This window comes from Vanacampus margaritifer, chromosome 8 (genome assembly GCF_051991255.1).
Source record: "Vanacampus margaritifer isolate UIUO_Vmar chromosome 8, RoL_Vmar_1.0, whole genome shotgun sequence".
In the NCBI taxonomy this organism is placed as follows: Eukaryota; Metazoa; Chordata; class Actinopteri; order Syngnathiformes; family Syngnathidae; genus Vanacampus; species Vanacampus margaritifer.
In genome coordinates, this window is record NC_135439.1 from 3,795,127 (window position 1) to 3,822,236 (window position 27,110).

Consider the following 27,110-nt stretch of genomic DNA (forward strand, 5'->3'; position numbering starts at 1 on the left):
ATATCAATAGTTAGTTTGAATATTTGAAGCTAGTGTATCAATACGCGCTCACAAGAGATAATGACCGAATGCCATATCAATATTTTAAATACACGCTCAGTGCACATTACAATCCCCTCCCACATACTTGTGAATCACACTCATAAATAAGAATGTGGTGCGGGGTTGGTGGGGAGCACAGATTGGAAAAAAATCCAGTTGCATAAATACTTATGCATTAGTCACACACACATGCTGCTATGCAGTGCAATGCAAACCCACATTTATGTATGCGCTTATTATGCAACAAAAGTATGACGACGATTAGCTTAGTTTAGCTTATCTGGGTTAAAACGCTAATCAGTTTTATTTTTTGGTGTAAAGCTAAATCACCCGTACTGTATGTTTGTTGTGAATCAGTACAAAATAATGGGAAAAAAACCCAAAACCCTTTAAAGCAGGGTCTCAAATATGTGGCCCGGGGGCCATTTTGTGCCCCCCCATACTTGACATCAAAGTTTAATGTTAGTGCGGTCCCCACCTTTTATTATAAAAGTCATTGTGGCACCAAGTGGAAGTTAAAGATATCCTGTTACCCAGCCAATTTTTCAAAACAACCCGTTTATTAACTCATTCACTGCCATTGACGGTTATAAACGTCCAAAAATAATTTTAACTATTTCTAGTTAACGTTTTTTTTTGTTAACAAGAGTATGATTTTTTTATTGTACATTTAGAACAGATATACAATTTGTGATTAATCGTGAGTTAACTATTGAAGTAAAAAAAAAAATATATATATATTTGCAATTAATCGCATGACTTCACTAGTTAACTCACGATAAATCACAACTTGTACTTATTTATTAGCTACTTACTTATTTATTTATTTTACTCTTGCTAACAAAAGTGGAAAAAATGTTAAACCAATAGAAATAGTTCAAATGAATTTTTTTCTGTTTATAGCCCTCAATGGCAGTAAATTAGTTAATAAATACTCACAAGAATGGATTAGTTATACTTTAAAAAAAAAAAAAAAAAAACTTAAATAGTTGAATCCCATCCATCCACTGACTGACATATTTTGGGGTTACTGGGATTTTTTAATTCTTTTATTTTTTAATGACACAATATCCCATAGTACTTAATACACTGATTTTCTTTGTGATTCATGCCAAACACCTTTTATGTGCATTACAGTCTGTTAAAAAAAGTTTTCAAGACAGAACATTGTAAAAAGAGAACTCTCGTCCTGTTATGAACCAATTGGGCAAAACGAGCGCGGTGGCCTCTGAGGCAACTTGTCCCGCGTTCCCTGTCCTGAACCCGAGGTAACTCTGGCGAAGTCACACGGCGAGGGCCCCCCGAGTCGCCGGGACAAAAAAAACATGTTTTCTCGGCTTGTTCTGCGGAGGCAAACACAAACTACGCAATAGCCTTGTCGCTGACCTTGAGCTCAATGAGTGACTAATGAGGCTTTTATCTCAGTAAATGTGTGTTCCTGTTTTTTATCAAAACACCAACTGTTTTTGGCAGATGCTTGAATTGTGCAATTACGCCCGCGTGCCCCCACCAAAATGTTCCAGAACAGAACTTTCGGTGATACACACGTGGACCTTTTTTGTGAATGCTAATAGCTAAACCATGGAAGGCTAATCTTATGCTAAGACACCATTAGCTTTGTTGCTTTAGCAACGCTATACTGTAAATCTTTTCACAGTTATGTCACATGAACAGTACTTCCTGTCATTTTCACTGACGCAAACCCCTTCGCTCCCGGCTGTTTTACTGGATTTTGACAGATTTTGCAAGGCCCACAGAATATTGTGTTCTCCTGTTATAAAAACATGGAACATACAAGAAGAAAGATTAGCGTATCTTCTTTCATTAGGGAAAAAAAAAGCAATTAACATTAGAATATAGCTAAGTTTCATCATTATTAACAAATCTGTTTACAACTGTGGGGAAAACAGCTTGTTGCAACATGCTGATCTTTTATACTCTGCTGCCACCTGCTGGCCGTTTTTGTAATAACTACCATTGCTTCTACCGTTCTCTTCAGTTCAGAGGCTGCATCAAAGCCTTCTGTATGCTCTAGCCTTAAAAAAATAAAATAACGTATAAATAAGTCTTTGGGAGCATGGTAATATTTAAAATAGAACATATTTATACGTTGTTGGGAGCAAATTAGTAAAAAAAAATGCTGAATGGCGTGAATAATGATTTTTGCCTCTTTTTATTTAGACATAGTTAACCATGATCAAGTGCTCTTTTGATGGTGAAATGGAAAGTGCAATTTCAAGCTAATGTTAGCTAGCAGGCAAGCTATTATGCTTTTGCTTTAGTGTTCAGAGACAACCAGAGGTGTCAAATGGCCTGGAAACTAAAAGATCTTGCCCAGAGTCAAGGAGTTCAAGTATCTTGGGTTCCTGTTCATGAGAGTGAGAGTAGAACGGAGCAAGTGATTGACAGGTGGATTGTTGCAGAGTCATTCAGTTCTTGGTCGGTCTGTTGTTAGGAAGAAGGAGCTGTTCCCAAACGCAACACTCTCGATTTACTGGTTAATCTACTGGTTACTTCAGAGGTATTTGTTTTACTTAACAACGTCAACAGTGACGTCGCCGAACGAGATTCATGTCAAAATGTTCCGTGCCTCGGGACCGACACACGTGCGTGCTTTAGATGATGACTTTGATCGCTTTTGATTGAACCCCGCCGTGTGCTGTCTCCGCAGATGAGCGCCGGCTGATAGGCAGGATGATAAGTGAGAGCGCTTCCAGATAGGAGGGCCCACTGACCCTCTCAGGCACGCAAACCTGATGACTCAAACCGTGTCCAAATTGACTGACAGGTCAGTGAGTTCGCCGATCGGGTTGATTTGAAGCTGCTATGAGGTGCGGGAGGGCGGGGGTGGGGGGTGGGGGTTAGGTTACGGGGGTTACACGGGCAACGCATGCACACAAAGATTCACATTCATGTTCGGAATGCACAAGAGCGCATTCACGTCGCGCCGCGCTTGTGGCAAAATGGCGCCGAGGCCACGGGGCAGGCGATTAGCCGGCTTGTTGTTCTCGCCGCCGTAACGGCTTTGTACACTCACAGCGGGCGAGTGCTGACCTAGAATGTGAGGTGCCCCCTTAGCTCCAAAGCCCACCCCCTTTAAAAAGTCAGAATGAAAATATTTACAACAGGCCGGCAGCAGCGGTGAAGTAATGCAAGGAGCTCCGCCTTCCTCCCGCTACCGTCTTACACAACACGTCCGCTAGAAGCACGCTCATAAACATGTTGTTGGATTTCATGATGGCGTCTTATCTCTTGTATCTCCATTAGATGGTGCGCCTCACGCTGTAGCCGCTGTAGTGTGTAACACCGAGGGGTGACTGAGGTGAAACGCAGATGCAGAGTTCACTGAGAGTACAGTTGCACAGCTCTGTGAACTACGTGAACCGAAGGTACGTTTACTCCGCACAGTCCACGAAAAACAACTTTTTACGGACAAACTTGTCAAAATGATCCACGCTCAGACGGACCTACATAACAACTGCTGCACAATGCATGCCAGGCCACTAGTTGGCGATGTCTTAAATCAGCACCCATTAAGTGTTGGACTTTTCATGCTGTGAAAATGTGGGTTCTCTTTTTTTTTTGTACAAATGAACAATAACCTTTCTTCTTTAGAAATTGAACATGAAGAGCAGTTTTCTCTTTTACCCAAAATTAAAAATGGCAAAAAAAACAACATACAATGTGACTCTTTTCCCTACAAAAATGAACATCTGAATCTGCACATTAAAGTCAAGTAAAAAAATAAAAATAAAAAATACACAATAAAAATCAACATCCGAAACCTTTCCTGGATTAAAACAGTGACAACGAACATCTCAAATAATATTTTTTGTGCTTTTTTTTTCTCCTCATTAAAAACAAAAAATAAGTAGCGAGGCAATATGGTTCTTTAACTTTATTTTTTTCAAAGAAAATGGCAAAGAAAATGTAAAAAATAAAAACAAAAAGAAAGAAAAATCTCCATTAAAATCTATTAAAATGAAAATCTAAAACAAATATTTTTTTCCACATAAAAGACCAAATAAACTCCAGTATGATTACCGGTTTTCCCTGCTAAATTCAGAGAAAACAGATATTTAAAAAATATATTTTCAGTTAAAACGAGGAAAAATAACAATCTTTTTTTCCTCCATAACTGAAAAATTGTGAAAATGAACCGCTTAAAAATAACGACAACTAAATTTGGTATATGTTTTTTTTGCAGTGTAAAACTGCTGAAACGTACGTCCAAAATAACAGCACTTGAAAAAAATGAAATTAAACATCCAAAACATCAGTTTGTGAATGACACAATGGAACTTAAATAAAGTATTAAATAAACTCGAGAGGATTTCCACCATCACCGTTTGATGTATGTGACGCTGCGCCACCTTTTGCACTTCCTCTTTGGCCCTGACGGGGCGTTCAAATTCTTGACATGCGGCCAACACTAATACCACCAGATGTAAAAGAAGGAAAAAATAATAACAATAAGCCATAGATTATTGACATTATATACAGTAGAAAGTAGGTCATTTCTAATGACGGAGACGTTGGCTCGAGCTCCAAGGAGATCTCCGCGAACCTGCTGACCCCTTCCGGATCTGGGTCAGGCTTCCCTGGACGGAAAAGGACCAGGTGCCTTCTTTTGCATTAACAGGCAGACCCTGGAGGGAAGTGTCAGACAGTGAACCATTTCATATGTAGCTTAGGCTTAAAAAAAAAAAAAAAAAGCAAAGTGTGGGGAGTCTCTGTTGCAGAGCGTATGTATGCAAACATCCATTCAACATGCAAATGTTATACAGGAACCCCAAATTACAACGCTGTGAGGCAGACATGCTAACCACTAAATCACCGTGCTGCCCCCGTATAATCCTATCGAACCTAACAACTCCAAAATAAACACCACGTGACAACCGTTATGTCACCTTTGCCACCGCGGCCGCTGTCAACTCGTTGATGACATCGTTGGCGCACTTGGCTACTCTACGACCTGAGCCGGCGGGGTGAATTTGTCAAAGTTTTGACCCCCAGATACAGCGTGTACTCCCGCGGCCTCCCTTCGTCAACTCATCGCCCCGCCGCCTTATCTTATCGCTAGAAACACAAGTCCCTTTGATGGATGTCAGCATGCACCGATCTGCTGTTGGACGTGCGACTGTTGGACATTCACGGGACGGAATCAATCTAAATAAAACTCAAATGAAACAAAAGTGCTCACTGCTTTTTCGGAAGGTGGTGCGTATTTTTATTTAGGGGTTTCAGACGATTTAGATTTTTAATCCTAATTAATCGTATGACTTCGATGGTTAACTCACGGTTAATCAAAAATTGTAGATCTGTTCTAAATGTACAGTTGAGTTTTCATACTCTTGTTAACATAAAAGTGGAAAAAATGTTAAACCAATAGAAATATGGCTGCATCTTTTAGTCATTGATACAGTAATTTCTTAATAATTCATAAAATTGAGTTAAAATTAAAAAGATGTCCTGTACTGTAAAAAAAAACGAGTGTGTAATTGATTTGTGCTGAGGTCATTTTTTTCTGCCACTAGATGGCATAATTGCATTTGTAAGACGTTGGTGACAGCTTTCTTTTCATATTAAGAGATATCTAAATTTTGACGTGGAATTACCCCAGTACAGGCTTTCCAAGTAAGCAACCACGCGTAAAAAAATAAATAAAATTAAATTAAAAAATAGTGGCGTTAAAGGAACTTTCAATGAACTCAAAATGAACAGACTCATTTTGACACCTACAATTTTTATCAGTCAGAATTCTCACTTTATTCAAAATCAAAATTCTGACTTTAAAGTTAGAATGCTAACTTTAAATTCAAAATTCTGAATTTCTATAAGACGCATCGGATTATGAAGCGCAGTGTTAAATTAATTAAAATTAAAGGCTTTTGGGTGCGCCTTATAGTGCAGAAAATCCGGTATTTTTTTGCGAAGCTTTACGTTATGAAGCATTCGCCGAAAATGCAGAAGCACTCTGCAAAAGGGTGGGCATCATCATTGACGGGAATTGATGATTGATTGAGTTATCGGGTTAGCGAGTAATTCGATTTTTTTATTTTATTTATAGTTATATTGCTGGTGCTGTTTTTCAAGAAATGATGACCCTACATCACCTGATTTCACTTTCCATAATTTTGCTACGGGAAAACGCACGCGTGTTTTGGAAGTCGTACCGTATTGGCATGTTTGTTTGGGGGTCTTTTACGAGGAATGTGTTTTCCTTTAAATCCCGGCACGTGAAGGTCAGCAACACTTCACTCGATTTTGTTTTCCATGAATGAAATGCACTTGCTTGTGATGCCGGTGACATCGTCGCGTGAGAGCGGCCAATATATCCTCAGACACTCCCGACATTATTGAGGTTCTTCGTGGCGGTCTCCCACCTCCTTTCGCCGTCCCCCCCCTCGGGCGACGCCGATGGTAAGGTTGGGCAGAGGTTAAGCATGGCAGGAAATGACTTGCTTGGGGCCAACGCTCGGAACACACACACACACTCGTACGCTCACTCTTCCTGGAAAACATGTGTTGCTTCTGATTCATAAAGTGAGAGTGAGCAAACAGCGGAGCCCCAAAACGAGGGGGGGGGGGGGGGGGGGCTTTTCAGGAACAGGCCCAACGACTCGAAAGCCACTCGTCGGCTGAAAAACATTCCTGAGCCTTCAGTAACGAGCTCGGGTTTCACTGACGTAGTAAACGCCGGCGCCGAGGAACTCGGAAGTTGTCTTGAAAAGCATCAAAACAAGCGTGTCGGGACAGTGCGGAGGCTCGAATAAATCTCCCGCTAGCATCCAGAGGCCGCCAGTGGAAAAGTGTGTGTGAGGTTTCCGCATGTGGGCCAGGACATCGGGGGGGGGGGGGGTGTTTGTACTTTCTGTATCGCAACAAAAGTTGTCAGCAGATGATGTTTACTCGCCTTTTCTTTGCCTTCAAATCAGTTCATAAACAGGATGACGAATCCGATTAAGCATCCGATTGATCTCACAATGCCGTTGCAGTTGAAGGGACATTTAGTGATCCCTAGCGCCATCTAGTGGCGAACTAATTATTCATTAATTTTTTAAAAAACGACGGCTTATGTCAATAGTAGGGATGTTCGATACTCAAATCTTCAGTACTCACCGATACCGATACCAAGTGCTGATACCATTAATACTTATGATACATAAAATATTCCACAAAAAAAACAATGACAGATAATTTAAAAAAAAGACTCCAACTATTGCAAATTTTCTTAAAATTTAATGAAATTAATAACAATTATATTTCTTCAATTTGCTTATAAAAGACATTTTGCATAGATCATACAATAAAATATATATTTTTTAAAAAATGGATAAATAAGATGAAACAAATAAGCCAGTGGCCAGGAAAAAAAAGTCCCAATCAAAATATGTGGTTGTACAACTTATTTTTAAGGAAAACAGTGAATTGCAAAGAATTCAATTCAATACAATAGAGTTAAAGTAATTCAGTGATATCTATCAAGCTGTTTAGTGTGTGATGTTTAATTATATCTTGTTTTGAAATCTATGCTTTTAATTTGGAAGGCTGCTCTGTGTTTCACGTTCTCCGTTTGCCATTCATCTCATAGCAGTGCAGTAGTCGTTGCTTGTCACTTCCTGCTTTTGCTCTCGCAAGTTTTTACTAGCTCCTCCCGCTAGCCGCTCTTGTTAGCTGCTCCGGCTAATTCCGGCTCGCTCTGTCTTTCCTGCGTGCTTCTAATGCTATTCTTTGGCCACTAGATGAAATTAGGGATTACTGAATGTAAAAAAAGGAACCCCCCGACTGTAATGACAAGTTTGCTCCATATGATTTATTTGGTTGTTACTAACATAACTATGAGATTCATTTTTCAAAAATGGTTTCCAGTTTAATGCATTTTTGTAGAAACTTTATTTGGACGTACGTATTCTGTGCGTAGTGGCGTAGAATGGCGTAGAATGGCGGCCTCCGTAGCGTTCCTAAAGGGACGATGAAATCTGTTGAATGACGAGAGTACTCTCCTGATCGCATCCAGGCTTACCTTGCTTTCGTTTCACATCGCTCGGCAGAGAGCCAGCCGCCATTCTGCGTCACTACGCACTGAATGCGTTGCCACGTAAATAACAATGTACGTCCTAATAAAGTTTCTACAAAATGTATTCAACTGGAACTGATTTTTGAAAAAAAAATCATCTCATCTCCCAAATAAATCATATCGTGCAAACTTTCCGTTTAAAGATTTGTTTTGACGGGATTGCGGTCTGACGAGCCCGAAGTGTAGGAGGCAACGTGGCTTGTTTTTCTCCAAGGCGAAGCGACCATGTGGTAAAGTTTAGGGCACCATGTTAATCGCACTTAATGCTCGTAAACAGGAAACGCAGTCCTTAATTGACTTGGGCTCAGGTGCGTTACGTCTTGCATGACCACTCTCTGTTGTCCAATGTACTGTGGTTATCGGAATTCTACACCCCCCCTGATAAAATGCCACGTTTTTGTGATATAAAAAAAAAATGAGACCAATACAACTTGCTTTAAAACTGTTTCGACGATGAATGTGACCTATAACCCGTACAACTCGATTGAAAAACAACAACCATCCAAAACACTGCAAGGGCTGTACATACATGTATGCTGGAACTATGACGCAATGCGCACACGCACACACGCTCTAAGTAAGCGCGGAGGCCACCGTGAGTAAAGTGTGTGTGGCTGGTGGTGGGGTGAGTGGGTTGATAAGGGGGCATCACTTTCCATCTTGTTGGCACAGGGGAGGTCGACCAGTGCATGTTTTTGAGCTCATTCACTCATTTACCGACACCACATCAACCCTTTAACCCCCTCACACACACACACACACACACACGCACACACACACACACACACACACACACACACACACACACACACACACGTTTGTATATCTTTAATGTCACTTCCTGAGCGTTCTCCTTATTTACGCTACTGGGACTTGTTCCCCACAAAGTGAGTATGTAAACAACTTAATGTCCCCGCAACATGAGGAATACCTGGTGCACGCACACACTCACACACACCGAGGTCGCAGGAGTTCATAACAGGGTACAAAGGACCCCTCTGAACTCTACATGTTGGCTCCTTTCCAAGGAAGCTCACAACAGCGGCGTCTTCGTGCCCTCCTTACGCCTCCCGACTTACACACACACACACACACGTGTTTAAAAGAAGGAAGAAGAAAAAAAGTGAAGTCAACACAAATCGCAAAACCAGCGAGGGGAATGTTAAGTGCACCGAACATATTTTTAATCTCTCACTTTTGATCAGGCCTCAATGACCCCGCACGGTACCGGGTCCAGACAGATGTGGTAACGAGCGCCCCGATAGAGGCGGAGGAGGACTTTGGAAACACGACGCGAAGATGATAGGGGAAAAACAAGGATGTGGTGAGAAGAAGAAAAGAAAAAACACACAGTGGGAACGACACGGGTTCACACAGAAAGTCATGGATGGATAACTCGCGCGCACACACACGCACACACAACACGCATGCATTAACAGTTCCTGTACTTGTACTACATGCTTAGTAGAGCCCTTTGCTCAAGTAAAAATCTAACAGTCCTTACTGTTAGATCAGGAATGTGTAAAAAAAAAAAAAATGTTAGAAGACATGAAGCATATATAAAATAACATCCATTGGAATGAAAAGTCAAACTATCAATCAGGGCTGGACTAGCCATCTGCCGTGGGGGCAGACGCCCGGTGGGCATCTTCTCCTTGATTAAAATGAAAATATGTTATGTGCTATTAATTATATATTGTATTTTATTATCATTTAACATTCATTTTTAAAAGGAAGAAAAACTATTGATGTTGCACTTTTTAAAAAAAAAAAAAAAAGAAAAGATTTACAATGTTATATGTTGTAGAATATAATTTCCTAATAATGATGTTACCCTACACTAATCGGAAACAGATTTAATTAAGCTGCTGTTTATTTAAAAAAAAAAATATATATATATATATATATATTTTTTTTTTTAGATATTTATGTTTTATTTTATTCTCAACCTCATAGTGCTATTTTTATATTATTATTATTTTTTATTTTTTTGGACAATTTATGTACTGCTAGCTGAATATAGTAATTTTAGGAAAGCGGTTTTATGTTTTGCGTTTTGTTTCTTCACTGTACAGTAAAGCGAACCGAACTGTGACCTTAAAGTTTCAAACCTTTAAAAAACAAAACAAAAAAAAAAGGAGGGACACTTGTTTTTCCTGATGTGGTCGAGAGAGAGAAAAAGACTGCAGCCCACATGGAACATTTGTCCCTTGTTAAACTCACTTGCTAATATGGACTGGATTAAACGCTACCACTGGTAATAAATAAGCAAAAAAAATAATTGGCTGCATCTGGACACTTTAGCATCTGTTTCCACGTGCATTTACAAGTGGCATATTTGCTTTTTATGCACACCCTCGGACCCGTTTCCCGCATGCGCTCCATTATGATACGTTAGGCTTTCCATTTGTTGTCATTACTTCTAAGGTCGGGGCGCCGCCAAACTTTTTGCCTTTTCATCGTAAATCATCGCGTTTTCCTCACTGACTCACCGGCGCGGCACGTTCGGCGTTTGCGCGAGTTTCCCAGAAATGAGTGTAAATCAATGTAATGTGCAAAGTGAATGCTGGTGTGTGTGTGTGTGTGTGCGTGCGTGTGCGTGCGGGGGAAGACATTTAAGCCTGTAATGAAGCAGGTTAGCCAAACAAATATTACATAACATGATGATTAAAGAATAAGAAACAGTACATGAAAGGAAATAGCGGTTGCCACCACTTTACAATATTTATGATAAGGGTTCCCTTATGGGGTTTTTTTTTGGGAGGGGGGGGGGAATTGTAGGTTAACAATGATGTTATACATACGTTAATGCTACTGCCAATTTAGTAAGTCTTTTTGAAGCAGATAAGCGTTCCCCCCCCCCCCCCAAACCATTTATGCACAACACATTAAGTGAACCCATACAGTTGGACCCAATGACTTTGCTTCCGAGAAGTGAGTTTAGTTTTCATGCAAAAGGAAATAGCTTGTTGAAAATTTGAAAGCATTGTATTTGTAGCTGACCTGAAAGGGCTTATAAAGATAATGCACATTGAGATTTTTTAAAATGTCACCTTTCAGATGATTGTTTTTTCTTTTTCTTTTTCTTTTTCTTTTTTCGACTTGCAATTTTGCTGCATGGTGGCAATGAACTCAACTCACTTCACAACAAGCATTAGTTTGGCAGAAAGTGGACGATTCTTCAAAAAATAAATAAATAAAAAGGCTTTTAACTTTTTTTTTGCCACTCAATTGAGATTTACAGTACAACTAAACATTAACTCATTCACTGCCATCGACGACTATAGAAGTAAAAAATTCATTTAAACTATTTTTTAATTTTTTTTTTTAAAACTATTTCTATTAAAAAAAACTCTCCACTTTTGTTAACAAGAGTATGAATACCTAGATTTTTTTTATTGTATTAGAACAGTTATAAAATTTGGGATTAATCGTGAGTTAACTAGTGCAGTAATGCGATTAATTACGATTAAAAAATTTAATCGCCTGACGCCCCTAAATTTTAATAATCTTTTCTTTAAAAAATAAAGATTATAAATTTTTTTTTTTAAAAAGAAAAGATGAAAAATTAGGGGCATCAGGCGATTAAAATTTTTAATCGTAATTAATCGCATGGCTTCACTAGTTAACTCACGATTAATCACAAATTTTATATCTGTTCTAAATGTACAAAAAAAAAATTCTAGGCTTTCATACTCTTGTTAACAAAAATGATTTTTTTTTTAAACTAATAGACATAGTTCACATTATTTTTTGACGTCTATTGCTGTCAATGGCAGTGAATGAGTTAAACAGAGAGAATTTCGCTTGTGCTTAAAACAATCGCATAGCTTTACTAAAATCTGCTAGCATCATGCTAACACAAAAAATGCACCCCTTCCCCCGCCCCATAAATTGTGTTGTGTTTGTCCCAGGACGTCATTAGGAGTAGGCAGGGCGAGTTTCGTGTACATAGTGCTTCCCTAGCCAGAGTTCGCTAGGTGGCGCTGTTTCAGGCAGCCCACTGCCTGAAAATGCAAAAGTGGATTTTTTTTAAATTTGGAATGATTTGAATAATCAATGGCTGAAAGAGTGGAACGTATTGTTTAGCCACCCCCCACCCCCCCCCCCCCCCCGACTTTGTGAGCTTGATGTTTTTGCATCCACGCCGTACGATTGTCGGAGGGCAACGGGGCCGATAAGCGACTGACCTCCCCACGCATGTTATTACACATCGATGAGGCCGCCCATCTGATCATTAACCCACTGTGCAACCATGTGTGTGTGTGTGTGTGTGTGTGTGTGTGTCTTCTCCAAATGCTGTTTTTGCCACTGTCTTTCATTGGAGCCCATCGATTTCTCCCCGAATCACCTCCTCAAAGGCCTGCTTGCCAAAGGACTCTGCTCTGCACTTTGTGGCCGTAAACTTGTTATGCTCCCTTTCGACCTGGAAAACACGCGCACACATGCGGCCTCTGATCGGGAATCCGCGTCACCGTAAAAAGCTCCTTGTTAAAACAGCAGGGCGCAGTCGCTCCTAATAATGCATCACTGACACTTTATTGGGTGGTAAATATTATTTCAGTATTTCAGTAAGTCAGCCCCTAAGTGCTCCCCAAAGAGAACTGTTAAAAGAAAGGCCTCTTAATGGCCTCTGCTGGGCTCTGATTTAAATGCTATCATTTGGTGTCCATTTGCACAAGCGGGTGAGCGCTGAGGGGAAACTCTTTGATCCGGCTTCACCTTGCAACTTCTCAAATCAAATCAAGTCTCAGAGGAAGTGTTGGCTACAAATGATCATAGTAATAATAAACATGGGGTCGTATGTGCTATGCGTTACGTTGCGCAGGTGGTCATAAAGTTGTATGACCGTTTGTTTACACTTTCTTTCTTTCATCTTACGCTTTTGGATTTTTTTCTGCCTTTTTTGCTATCAATTTTCTGATAAATTTTCTGCCTTTTTTGCTAGCAATTTTCTGATGATTTTTTTTGTGGCAATTTTGTGGACATTTTAGGGTAATTTTTTTTTATAGTTGCATTTTAAACATTTTATTTTCTGCCTTTTTTTGGGGGGTGGGGGGGCAATTCCAAAGACATTTGATGGTAATTTTCAGGATTTTGAACATTTTCTTCTCAGATTTTTTGTTTTAAATTAAACTCTTTGACATTTTTTTTTGGGGGGGGGGGGGGGGCAATTTCATGGGGTTTAATGTAAAATTTAGCTTTTACTTTTCCTTTTTAGAAACTTTATGATTTTTTTTTTTGGGGGGGCATTTTTAGGTAATTTTTTAAAACTTTTTGACCTACATCTAGACTCTGACATTTTTTGAATATTTAATTTAAAAAAAAACTAAATCTTTTAAAGAATATTTTGTCTAGAAATTACAAAATAAATATGTAATTATAATAATTATGATAATAATAATAATAATAATAATAATTTCTACAAATTTTGGGGGGGAGATCCACAGGGAGCCACAAGGGATGGACTAAAGAGCCACATGTGACTCCAGAGCCGCAGGTTGCAGACCCCTGATCTATACCAAATAAGTCTATGTTGGTCTCATCAGACCACATCATCTTTTCTGTTTTTTTAACTTCTAGACACGGACATTTTTTAAATATTTAATTATTCATTTTTTAAACTAAATCTAAATCTAAACTAAATATTTTGTCTAGAAATTAAAAATATATATATGTAATAATAATAATAATAATAATAATAATAATAATAATAATTTCTACTAATTTTTGAGGGGGATCCACAGGGAGCCACAAGGTATGGACAAAAGACTCCAGAGACGCTGGTTGCAGACCCCTGATCTATACCAAATAAGTCTATGTTGGTCTCATCAGACCACAGCATCTTTTCTGTTTTTTTAACCTCTAGACACGGACATTTTTTTAATATTTAATGATTCATTTTTTAAACTAAATCGTTTAAAGAATATTTTGTCTAGAAATTAAAAAAATAAATATGTAATAATAATAATAATAATAATTTCTACTAATTTTTGGGGGGGATCCACAGGGAGCCACAAGGTATGGACTAAAGACTCCAGAGACGCTGGTTGCAGACCCCTGATCTATACCAAATAAGTCTATGTTGGTCTCATCAGACCACAGCACATGGTTCCAGTAATGCATGTGCTTCAGCAAACCTGTTTGCAGGCTTTCTTGTGCATCTTCTCTAGGAGAGGATTCCTTCTGGGATAACAGTCATAAAGAGTCATGATGCCATGTGTGCTGCGGTCCCTTCTCAAGGTTTCTCAGTTTTCCCCGGATGAGTTTTTCCTCGGGGATGTCGTTGATATTGTCAACTGTGGACATGTGACTCTTGTGTTTATAAGACTTGACTTGATTTGTGCTGTACGGACTCGCCACTCCTTCAACCACTGCACCAAATACTCGTACATCTATTTTCCAAAGACAACCTTTGGCTATAACCTTGAGCACAACTTCTTTAGGTCGATGTTGATAGATCGGTAGGTGGGCGTTGACAATTAAAAAAAAGAATTGTTAAAGCATATGACATTTGGCTGTCCAATCCAAACAAAGGACCCTAAATTCAGGAAGGGTGGATGACTACAATCCAAAAATGATGCTGTTTACAAATGCCGTCAACCCCGGGTCAATAAATTCCAAAGTAGCGCCGTGATGTTAATGCACTTGACCTGAGCTGTGTCGCCATTTAGCATCCTTTGGCGAAAGCTGAGATCCATCCGGCGGCGCGCTGTCCCCTGTGGCCGCCCCCAAAGGAGACGCACATCTGTTTGCCATTAAAGCAAGTCTGTCTGTCAACATGACCAGATCACGTAAATATTACACCACTTGGCAGATTCTCCTCTGTGTGTGTATCTGTGTGTTCTTGGCCACCTGTCCTCTTTTTTGTGCAATCGTAGGTCCTCTGCCAGTACTAGTAGCTTATTGCGAAACTACTTGTAGTCGGACACGTGGACGCCTCTCGCGGATGGAACAACTTTCAAATGTATGGTCTTCCAAAAATGGGATTGTTTTTGTCATATGAGCTTTTCTGATGTCTTAGTTTAAAGACCTGTGCATGTGTTTTTACGATGACTTTCTGGTTGCAACTTCTGAACTCCAATACCTGTGCTGATAATGTAATTTACAAGTAATAGTTTAGGTACAGTAGGTTGGTAAGAAGGTGTATGGATTAGGTACATTAGGTGCTGAACCTTTTGTTTGTTAGAAGGATAAACTGAGAGGCACATGGGCCAGTAGTGTGGTTTTGTTGGTGTGTACGTGGATAGGTAGTGTCGATGTTGACAAATAGAGAGGTCAGTAGGTTCATAACTTGACATTTCAGAAGTACAGTACACACAAATTGACAAAAACAATATTTACAATGTTGGCAATTCACATTTTAGTGTGCACGTTTTAAAACCCTAAGGCAGTTTAATTTTACTTCCCCCATTGAAAATATTTCATTTTATTTTTAATTGCATTGTTTAGGTTATGGGTCATATTGATAAAACAGTGTATACATTAGGGGTGTCAGGCAACTAAAATCACAATTAATCACATGACTTCAATAGTTAACTCACGATTAATCGCAAATCTGTTCTAAATATACAATAAAATGCATAATATTTTTTTTTACTACGTTTTCATACTCTTGTTAACATAAAAATGGAAAAATGTTAAATAATAGAAATATGGCTGCATCTTTTAGTCTTTGAGACAATAATTTCATAATAATTCAAAAAATTTAGTTAAAATTAAAAAGATGTACCGCAATGTAAAAAAAAAGGAGGGTGATAGTGATTTGGATTGAGGTATTTTTTCTGCCACTAGATGGCATAATTGCATTTGTAAGACGGTGACAGCTCAGAAAATGTTTCTTTTCATACTAATAGATATCTAATCTTTAACATGATATTAAACATTGTGAAATTCTGCACATTTTTTTATTCTAAAATACAACTTGACCCAAGTCTCTACAAATATATGCATTATTATTAAATTGAATAGTGCTAAATTTTGACGTGGACGAATCACGCGTTAAAAGTTAAATTGTTATTATTATCCAGCCATCCATTTTCTTAACCGCTTAGTCCTCAAAAGGGTCGCGGGGGCTGCTGGAGCCTATCCCAGCTGGCTTCGGGCAGTAGGCGGGGTAAACCCTGAACTGGTTGCCAGCCAATCGCAGTGTTATTATTAAATTAACTCAAAATCAACACACACATTTTGACACCCCTAATATATATATATTTTTTATTTTTATTATTTTTAAATTATTTTTTTTTTTATTGATATCAATAGGTAGGTGTAGTAATGCAGGTTGGTTGTGTTGCCCATCCTATCAGGCCTGCTCTGCCTCTAACTGTCCTTCTGTGGTGCCCTCGTCCTCTCAAATGACTGACACAGATTCGGCGGTGGCATCTTATTTGGCTTGAACCCAAAGCACCTTTTTTGAAGCGCACACAACAACAACACAGCCAAGTGTGCCAAGTGTTATAACACAGGCCACGCAGGAGTAACTTTACTTTTCTTTGCTTTCCCAATCACACTCTTTGCTTTGGAGTCAAGCCAAGTGTCATTCACCTGAAATGTGTGTAGAGATGAACTCAAAACTAAGTGTCATGTGTTGCTTTTGTACGCACGCGTTTGCCAAAATGTGTGCGAGTGTGTGTGTTTTGTCCCGAAAGATGAAAGGGGAAGTTGTGTAGTTTAACGTAAATGCTTAAGAAAAACAAGTTAGATCACACATGCACACTGGACATTTTGTTTTAAGTCCACCTGTACAATCGGTGTTCATTTAACAGTATAGTGTCATCATAATAAAACTAGGTTAAGTTTTGGCCGAAAGATAAAATTGTGTTAATAAACTGTACTGCAGGGGTCTCCAAGTCTGGTCCTCCAGAGGCCCTATCCATCCTGTAGTTTCCATGTTTCCCTCCTCCAACCCACCTGAATCAAATGATCTGTTCTTAAGTAGTGTAGAAGCCATCCTGATCATTTGATTCAGGTGTGTTGGAGGAGGGAGATAACTTTAAATAAAACAGGCTGGATAGGGACTCTCAAGGACCAGACTTGGGAGAAAACCCTGCTGTACTGGTACTGTACCTCAGTCCGTGTTAGGAAGCTTTTAGCGCCATCTAGTGGATTGTTGAAAGCAAAACACTTCCATCCTCAGTCAAGGAAACGACCTGAGTGAACAAACGAGCTCAGAATTGTGCACGATATTTAAAAAACAACAACACACAGAACAAATACAATCAAGCAAGAAAAACCCTCATAATGAAATAAAAAATGTAATTTCTATTCAGAATTAAAATACAATACAACACAGTAGAGATGTAACAAATAGCTAGCATAAAAATAGTAATGCAATAAAATACTGTACTAAATAAATTGCAATGAAAACAATAAAACAAAATGCAGTCATAAAGCAAAGCATATTTTACTCTATTGTATTTCATTAAAATACAAAATAATTCATTATACAGTATAATATACACCATATATAGTTATATTAATTGCAACCTAACCACCATCTTTACTGTAACACCCCCCCTCCCCCCAACTTTATTTAACAAACGTAAGTTACAAGAAACAATTACTACAATAAATTAATTAATAACATTTTACATTTATGAACACTGAATATAACGTTAGGGGGTACACATTATATATACATCCCAAATAAAATTATACAAATATATTATACTTCACTCAAGCAGAAATATTTAATATTATTTTTCCCCATACAATGTCTGATTGAAGAAATATAAGTTTGAGTTTGGTCATGAAAACAAAAAAAGGATGGAGTAGTTCCCATAAATTTACACATCTAGACATTGCCAAAATAAGTGAACCATAATTTCAGGTGAGCCAGAGCAAAAGCTCACCTGTCTTTCTTAAACCATCCTTATTTGTAACGTCAACATTCCTCCAGACTCCTGTGACGTCAGCGCGTCTGACAAATGCGATGTGTGGATAAAGGGCGCCCCCTGGCGTACCGTGTGTGCAATACGACTGAGGTTGTTGGAGTTTCATTGAAGTACTGTATATTTGTAAATGCAAAAAACGAAAAAAGAGGGGGAAAATCAGGTAGAAAAAGACAAACACACAAATATGTCAGCCATTTCAATATTCAAGCAATTCGACACAATTCCCAGTTCAGCACCTACCTTGTTTTCCATGGTAAAGTGTCCCTAATGTTTTGTCTCAACACCTTGAGCTTCACGCTGGCGGGCTGATGTGGTTGCATAGCAACGCCGACTTCGGCGACGTTGAGCGTTAGTCAAAACGTGTCCAAAATATTCCCCCAACCACTATATAGCGTAACCACATCATATAGTGTGCTCTCGCGTGTGTTGCAATCACAACGTCAATAAAGAGCATCCCAACGTGTATTTGTGGGTCAATTTCGAGTCGGCGTTAGGACCCGGATGCCTCACCAGACAGCCAGCGGACACCGGTTGATGTCTCCGTCCGCCGTGCATCTTCTCACCTGACTCGGACCGAACCTTCTCCCAGGGGTCCCTCACACATCGAGCGGTCCGAACACAGCCAGGGCGAGAAGCGGAAAGAAAAACGAACAAAATATAAATAAACCTCCCGCTCCCCGACCCCCAGCGTCGCCTTCTCAGCCATGAGCCAGAGGTTCACCGTCTCCAAGAGCGACGACGTCGGGCTCCCCGCGGACATCCAGGGGGAAGTGAACCTCATCTTCGAGGGCGACAAGCAACCGAGCGGAGCCGAAGCGGAGGAAGATGCGGCCGGTATCGATGGAGCCGAACCGGCGGCGGTGGTGGCGACGGAGGCGTGGACGTCCACGGTGGTGACGCTGAAAGGTAGGACACACGCACAGCTACAGGCTACATGCTAGCACAGATGTGTGACATGAATGTGGAATGGGCCAGATAAAGGTCACCGTCTGGATGTTGATATATAACATTTTATATGAAAAATGATATATTTTTATCCTCCTGCTACTGGTTCATTGCTTGGCATATTTTGCTTATAGTTACATGATGAGTAAACAAACACGTGTTGGTTTAAACGACTGAATCCAGATTATGTAGTCAAATACATTTACTGTTATTATATAATAATATTATTATTATTGTTATTATAATAATAATAATAATAATGCTTTTCAATGAGTGGAGAGCTTCCTTTCACTGAGTTGACCACCATTTTTAATTGTGATGTAAGCTAGGAATTACCAGTATTCTATACCAGCCCCACTTGTACTCCATTCTGGTGTGTGTGTGTGTGTGTTTTGTTAGGCCACCAGTAACAAACAAAGAAGAGTTTCACAACTAGAGTGATTTATTCACAGACTTGCATATGGACTGTCAATGCCGCATACTCGCTGTTGGGAGAAGTGAAGCCACTGGCGGCCATCTTACATTGCCATTTACTAAGGCCACCTAACTTGATTACGTTTTCACGTTATTTTCTGCCTCTACGGCAAAATTTCCACAGTGTTTGACATATAGTTGTACCATTAACTCTGGGAGAAGCACTACATGTATATTTCATTGTTAAGGAACATACTTTTTATTTTCTCTCATAATGTATATCTCCGGGTACTTCTCGAAGATTCCTCTGCATCGTGTTGTCAGAGCCATCAACAATCAAGTGAAAGTAAAGCCCATCATGAAAAAAATTAATCCCTGAAAAATGTAAACCTTACCTCCCGTGAGTCACATTTCACAATATTGAGATAATATACTTTGAACGATGCAAACGGTGAAGTTTGAAGCCCGTGTGACTCCATAGAGGGATCCTAGCGTTAAAAAAAAAAAATGCACTGATAACAGTGTTTTCAGAAGAAACGTAACAGAAGCTGTCAGTAAAAGTGGCAACGTAAAATGGCTGCCCTCTGACTTCAGCCCCGAGGGAGTTATTGACACTCTATTCATTTAGAAAGTTGCATTGTTATTAGTCTTTTTTTTTGCAGAGGATAAATAATTTATCTCTTGAGTATTACTGTGTAGCTTCACCATTTGAGTTCAAATGTCACCGAAACGCCACAACACGGATCTATTCATTAGCCGGTCTATGGCATTTTGGATTGTGTGCTAGCATTAAAGTAGTTGACTTTCCCAGTGCTTTTTTGTGTTGGTTTTAAATACACATCATCATGCAATTATCTCTGATTGTTTCTCTGAGGGTTTGCTGCCGCATTGACTGTTAGTAACACAGAAGCAAAGAATTGGCTCATACAGTACCCCAAAAAGCATGCAAGTTGGGTCATTTGTAAGTCATGGTACCATTATATTATTATTACTGTTACAATTCAAGACTATGATGCAATTTTGGTGCAGAGTGCATCTAGGTGCAAACACAAACATGTATCAACAACTTCCATCAATCCAGGGTTTTTCCTGTGTACAAAATTCAGAGGCGACCACCTCCAGCTGTGTTGATTGAGCTCGGCAGCAACGCATTTTAACTGCAGTTGCAGTGTTGTGTGTGTATATATATATCAACAGCAGTTCACCGGAAAGACCTGAAGCAACAATCAAAGAAGAAACAAATTTTTTCTTCCTTTTTTTTAATCTTTAATGTACCGAAGAAGAAAAAGATCATGGAGCAACCGTTGCAGACACCCATTTCCTGGTTGTGAGGCAGAGGTGGCGCGCTCCAACCATCGTCAATATCATAAAAACACCGTATATACAATAAACAAAAAATATTTTTTTTTTACACTGAACTATATTTACAATCTAATATGTAGTAGTGGGTGACTTTTTAATGATTGTAGTAAAAAAAAAAAAAGGCAACTTTGTATTCATATAATTTCGCATTTCTAGTTCTTGATTGTAAAATGGCTGCAGAAGGGCGGCCGATAATGGTATAGGCCACCGCCGCGGGTCCCGATACCTTAAAACAAGACTGGTATTGGCACCGATACCTGGTATCGCTACTCACCCATCATTTTGAGCTAGGAAAAACCCTGCAAGCAATCAAAGTGCCTCTTACCAGACGTTGTTAGCCAACACTACTCTTTGCATCCAACCAAAGTCAATACAGCTCTGCTTACCTTGACTAAAGTCATATACCCTAAATGAAACAGATAACAAAGGGTGTGCTAGGTTGTTTAATTTCACACTTAATGAGTTTCCCATAATGCCGTATGTCTTCTTTAACGCAGCTCTTGTATTGGCTCGTTTGTGGCGGTGGTAAATGTACGCTTATGGCACTTCCTGCTAATGGAAGATCTCAGTAGCCTACTACCTTATGATGTGATGCATATCGTATTGATCGCAACGAGCCATTATTCGGCTTTGCAGTAAACAAAGTCGTTTTCTTTCTCTGCGTCTCCGCTCTGTCGCAGCCGAACGCGCAGCCGTAATACATTAAGAGTTGAAAGGCTCCCCCAAATTCCCATCAACGTTGGCAGAGATTAGCATACAAAATGAGCAGCCATTCCCATGCAGTCAAGTGCAAGCGGGCGCCTCTCTGCAAATGAATCAATGCGTTTCAGAAGGAGGCTTTTACATTTAATGACATTTAAGATTAGGCGGGCGGATTCCCATTAACGCAGCTTTTGATTTTTCCTCCTTCATTTCCCTGTGAGGAAAGTATTGAAGCAGCGCACTTTCATTTTGTGCCAATGAGAAAGCACTCGAGCAACTTAAGCCACATTGCAAACTGTTGCATAATAAATGAAACTAAAGGAAAATGTAACAAACAAAAAAAACACTTGCTGAGAATAGTAGAAAACACAAGAAATTGACACTCACATAATCCCCAAACACTTTAATATGATTTCAAACTCTGTAAAATGAGTAATTTTGACATTACCCTTAAAAAAAGGCTTTCAGGTGATTTCATTTTGGGGGGAAAAAATTATCTTCACACTGTTGTGCCATGGTCGCTATAATCCCAGATCATGCCTTTCTGCTGTCATGCCATCAGCTCCTGGCGTGCCAGTCAGCAGCCCCATAAAAAAAATTGTGGGAATTTTCTAGTATTAATTATCATAGATTTTCTCTTCAAGGTGGTCCATGGTATCAGCTAGTTTCAATTCAAATTTATTTCACTCTTAAAAAAAAAATAAATAAATGAAAGGGGACAGGAAGAAAACTTGTTTTATCTGCCCCAAATCAACAGAAAAAAATAACGAGACGCTTTCAATGTAACAATTCTATAAAATAATTCAACAGCATGTCCTTGTGCTATATATATTTTTTCCAGTAATTGTGCTTTTATACATTTTTTAAAAATACTGATAGACTGAAATTATTTTGTTTTTACAATCCAGATTGTTCCACAAACTGACACTTTGAGTTGAAATAAATCGTCCTTTTTGTTTAGTTCTATGTTTGTATACTGACTGGTAACATTTCATGATCGGCTTTATACATTATTTTAGGGCGGTTGAACTCCATCAATTCATTAAATTTGAACATTTTAATCGTATAAATAATGCATTCGTGTGGTCCCTGCATCCACATCCGAAAATGGATGTTAAGAATGGAGGCTACATTGCAGTGTTAATTGTTTGCTTAAGGAAACCCTAAAGCTACAAGACTTGGTCTCCGGTGCTGCTGAATTAACAGCACAATAATTTATGCTTCTTCAGGACCTCCGTTTTTTTTCCCCCCACTCCCCGCATGCCAATCATCCATCACGACTCTGGATAGAACCACAAGGCTGTGCTGGTCCTAAGCAAGTTCGAAACAAATCTCTTCGTCTCGGTTTCTCTCGAGAGACGAGGGAGCGCTTTATTTAAAGGACTTTAATTCCCCCCCGCTTTGCTTTCACTTGATGACGGCGCTGCATCTCATTTTCAACTTTGCGGGTTGCTGTGGCGACACAACACTTCTCCCATCAGGACAATCTCACACATGTTCTTGCAAAGGCAGTAAAGCACGCTACACGCATACAGCAATTGGACCGAATGTAAGCATTTTCCCACCCTTTTCCATCTAAGTCAGCAAAAGGCCAGATTGTCGGATGTCTCTCAAATATTCTCCTCAGGAAAGTGTTGGGTGGGCTGCAAGTGACTGTAGTAGCTAAATATGAAAACCTGTTGAATAGCTACAATCGCAAAATCTGACACAGTGATGGGTGGGGTCACTGGATTCCGTGATTGTGATGTGAAATGAAACTATACGACTAGTAGTAGTTACCAGCTAACGGTTAGCTTAAGTCCTTCTGTTTCTTTGTATGTTCTGGAAGTCTGGATGCTGCTCAGGCTCTAAAAAGGAGGTAATGACGTACCTGACGTAGAAAGCAAAATAAGGAAAACCAGAAAATAGACATTTTTGAATGAATACTGTAGCATTGTGCGTTGATTGCTGAGATGCAAATGATATGAATGAATACAGATATGCAAGACTGATTATTGAGAATACATCAATCAAACCCAAATGCCTGGTACAGGTCCAGAAGCGACCCGCAGCCAATGTGAAACTCTTGAAGCACTAAAAGGCTTTTTCATCTGTGGAGTGCAACAAAGCTAGATGCTAATGCGTACGTAAGTTAATCACGTCAATGAACGGCAAGCTAATCTATGTATATCACTATTCAGACAAGCTTACTAATGACTATCTGCAACTAATGGTTAGAGTACACAAAAAAGAAAGAAGAAAACTTAGCCAATTAGTGAACTTCAGGTGGCTCGACACAACCACGTGGTAGTCCCGGGCTATTGTTCATGTCAAACTCCGATGAACTAATTTGTTCCCCAAAAACATATAAAAACGTTCTATTTTAAATATTGCCATGGTCCCCCCAAAACTTATTTATATGTTTTTTACGTATTTTTTTTTTCAATGCTAGAGCATTCTGAAGGCCTATGATCTGAAGAGGTCGCTTAGAGCAATGGCAGTTATTACAAAAACGGCCAGCAGTTGGAAGCAGAGTATAAGAGATCAACCAGGGCCATGTTGCAACAAGCTTTTGACAGTTTTCAATAGGTTTGTGAATAATGATGAAACTTAGGTATATTCCAATGCTAATTGCTGCAAAACGGAAACAGATACAAATATACTTTTTTTTTCTCTGGTGAAAAAAGAGACTCTAATATTTCTTTTGTTAGGTTCCATGTTTTTATAGTAATAGAAACACAATATTCTGTGGGCCTTGCAAAATCAGTCAAAATACAGTAAAACAGCCGGGAGCGAAGGGGGCTGCTTCAGTGAAAATGGCTGGGAGTGAATGAGTTAAGAACACACTTTTTTTTTTCATCATCGTGTGTGGTACGTATCTCTCACTTATTAAAAATCATCTGCATGTTTACACCATTTTTAGAGGAGATTGGGGGAGGGGGGGCAGTCTTAACTCACCCCACACCACATGGCAATCACTCAGGATAATCTTTACAGGGATATTCGACAATCGGGGGCCTTGCCGAATTTGATCGCACGGGAGTGAAAATGCTCAAATTTGTCTCGATTGTCTTATGTGTGCACTTAGCTTAAATCACATTGAGTGTGTGAAATCTCTTCAGTGTGCCAATGACATTCCGGCGTTTTAGCACAGGGTTCTTCTTCCCTGATTTTGTTTCCATTGATTCGCTCCGAGATGTGAGCAAGCAAGTTTGGTCTGGCCGCCAAGTGCGTCCCCTCCTTCTGCCCTCCTCCCCATTCTCTCCCTCTCCCTCACTCTCTAATGCTTTTGACCTTGAAGTGGCGTCAAATATATCTTTGCCGGGCCTAGCGCACGGCGCCATCGATGTGTCCAAAAGGGGCCAAGTGCCTTGCTCTTGATAGAATTAGGGGCAGTCTGCGTTATATCCGACATCTGAAAAGTGTAAAATAAGTACTGGGTGTTTAACTCTTTGACTGCCAAAAACGTTAAATAACGTTTAGTAAAATCCTATGGAGGAGTGCCAAAGACGTTAAAAGACGTTTGTTTCAAAACAGAGGTGAAACTAACCATTTTCTATTGTGGATTACTGAAAAACGGAATAAGGTAGAAACAAACTTTTTTTTTCTGATGAAAGATGAGTGTCAAATCTTTTTTTGGTAGTATGTGTGTTTCCATAGTCCAAACACATAATTTTCTATGGACCTTGAAAGATCAGTCAAAATGCTTAAAATTGGCTGGCACCCACGGCATCCCTTTTCTGAAAACGTCTGGCAGTCAAAGAGTTAATGGTGTTGGTCTTATTGGAGGGGCAAAAAAACAAATCTTTAATTCACAATATCCAAAGTCGAAGGGCCCAAAAGTTCACGTTAGACAAATTTTAATACATTTTCTGAGACATAATTTAGCTCAGTGGGCATCCAAGTGCTTGCTGACAAGTGGCACAATTGAGATACAACAAAGCAGAGTAAAGAGAAACAAATGCATGGAATCTTTATCTTTGGATAGGAATTGAATTAGAATGGCTTGGCCAATTTTTAGCCTTGATTTATGAGCAAAAATGTGAAAAATAAACACTACAGATTAATATACAGGCACAAAATCAGATCTGGCCTCCTGAAACCGCAGTGTATAATAACCAGCATAGAAGACATTTCTGATTTTGATTAAACAGCAGGTGGTGTGACTAGGGTCCTCCCTTGCGTTTCAAAATTTGATGGCAAGACAGTAAAGAATGCATTAAAATCATAATCAAAATCATATACAGTATAGCATAAATGTACAACAGACTTTTGAAGACACAAATACGATTCATCCCAGTGTAATCGCAAGTGCATTTTTAAAAAACGACAACAGGAGGCGCTTGTGCTCCTCACTCCGATCCAAGGCTGCTGCGGGCAACTGCTGTCAGAATCGTGTTGTGAAAAAACCCAGCGTGAGAGAGGAAGAGAGCGCGAGAGAGATCAGAAGACCAGTAAATTACACAACCGTCTGCATTGTGTGTGCGTGTGATGGAAGGTGCGTGCTAAGCATATGGCTGAGCGAACAGCGTGTGCGTGCGTGTGTGTAAAAGAGACAGCGAGAGGAATAATGGGAAAGGCGAGCAGTCGAAGAGGGGGGGGGGGGGGTAAATCCAGAAATCCTCGTGTGTGTGTTATGTAACAGTGCATGCTGGGGGTTTATGGGGGAGGTGTGTGTATGCGCGTAGTATGTAGTTCATGCATGTTTGTGTGTGCGCTTTGTGGCTCAGGAGAAAATTGACAGAAAGTGACAAAATCCGCTTCTTGCGGTGGTGAACCGCAAGGCCAGGCCTCGGACACGCTAACAAGGCGGGGAGGGGGTAGCTAGAACACATCCTCCATCTTGCAAGCCCCTCACCATCCTTCACGGGTCAGTGCGTCCACTTACTTGGGGACGCCAAGGCTTGTTCTGTCGCCAGTCCCGAACCTTTAAAACGCACACCATGAACTCGAGAAGGAAGGGCAGCGTTGGAAATGAAAGGCTGTTAAAAAGGGTGGCCTTCTCTGCCGGTCTGAAGCATGGACTTGCATACCTGAATTTAGGTGCGTAACAAGAATCGATTATCCATCCATCCATCCATTTTCTTGGCCGCTTTTCCTCACAAGGGTCGCGGGGGTGCTGGAGCCTATCCCAGCTGGCTTCGGGCAGGAGGCGGGGTACACCCTGAACTGGTTGCCAGCCAATCGCAGGGCACACAGAGACGAACAACCACACTCACAATCACACCTGTGGACAATTTGGAGTGTTCAATTAACCTGCCATGCATGTCTTTGGAATGTGGGAGGAAACCGGAGTACCCGGTGAAAACCAAGAATCGATTAGAATCGGAAAATTGGTTTTGATCTAGAAGATACGAGTCATGGACACCGAATGTATTGAGATACGTTTCCTCGCCCACCTGGGTGGAATCTCCTTCAAGCTCGGTCCTTTTACCAGAGGCCTGGGAGCTGCAGGGTTCTGCGCGGGATCTTAGTTCTCAGTGTGAGGTTGGATGTTGCTCCTGGTATCTTCTGGAGCCATTCACCCCGCTTGGGTGTTAGTGCTCTCAGTGCCCCAATCCCTACTGGGACCACTCTTCCCTTTAACCTCCACATTTTCTCGAGTTCTTCCATGTTGGTATTTCTCCAGCTTTCCTTGTTCCTTTTTTTTGGTTGTTGCTGTCATTCGGGTTTGTTACGTCTATCATGACTGC

General features: G+C 40.0%; 1 protein-coding gene across 1 annotated transcript in view; it reads left to right on the forward strand.

Annotated features, from left to right (window-relative positions):
• The first annotated feature begins 2,682 nt into the window (after positions 1-2,682).
• The window catches only part of slc12a5a (solute carrier family 12 member 5a), a 151,972-nt gene continuing 127,544 nt past the window's right edge, over positions 2,683-27,110 (forward strand). Inside the window, exons 1-3 of the mRNA XM_077572853.1 lie at positions 2,683-2,830; positions 3,310-3,431; positions 18,704-18,921. Coding sequence (XP_077428979.1) covers positions 3,376-3,431; positions 18,704-18,921 — 274 coding nt within the window. The 5' untranslated portion in view covers positions 2,683-2,830; positions 3,310-3,375. The remainder of the gene's footprint in view (positions 2,831-3,309; positions 3,432-18,703; positions 18,922-27,110) is intronic.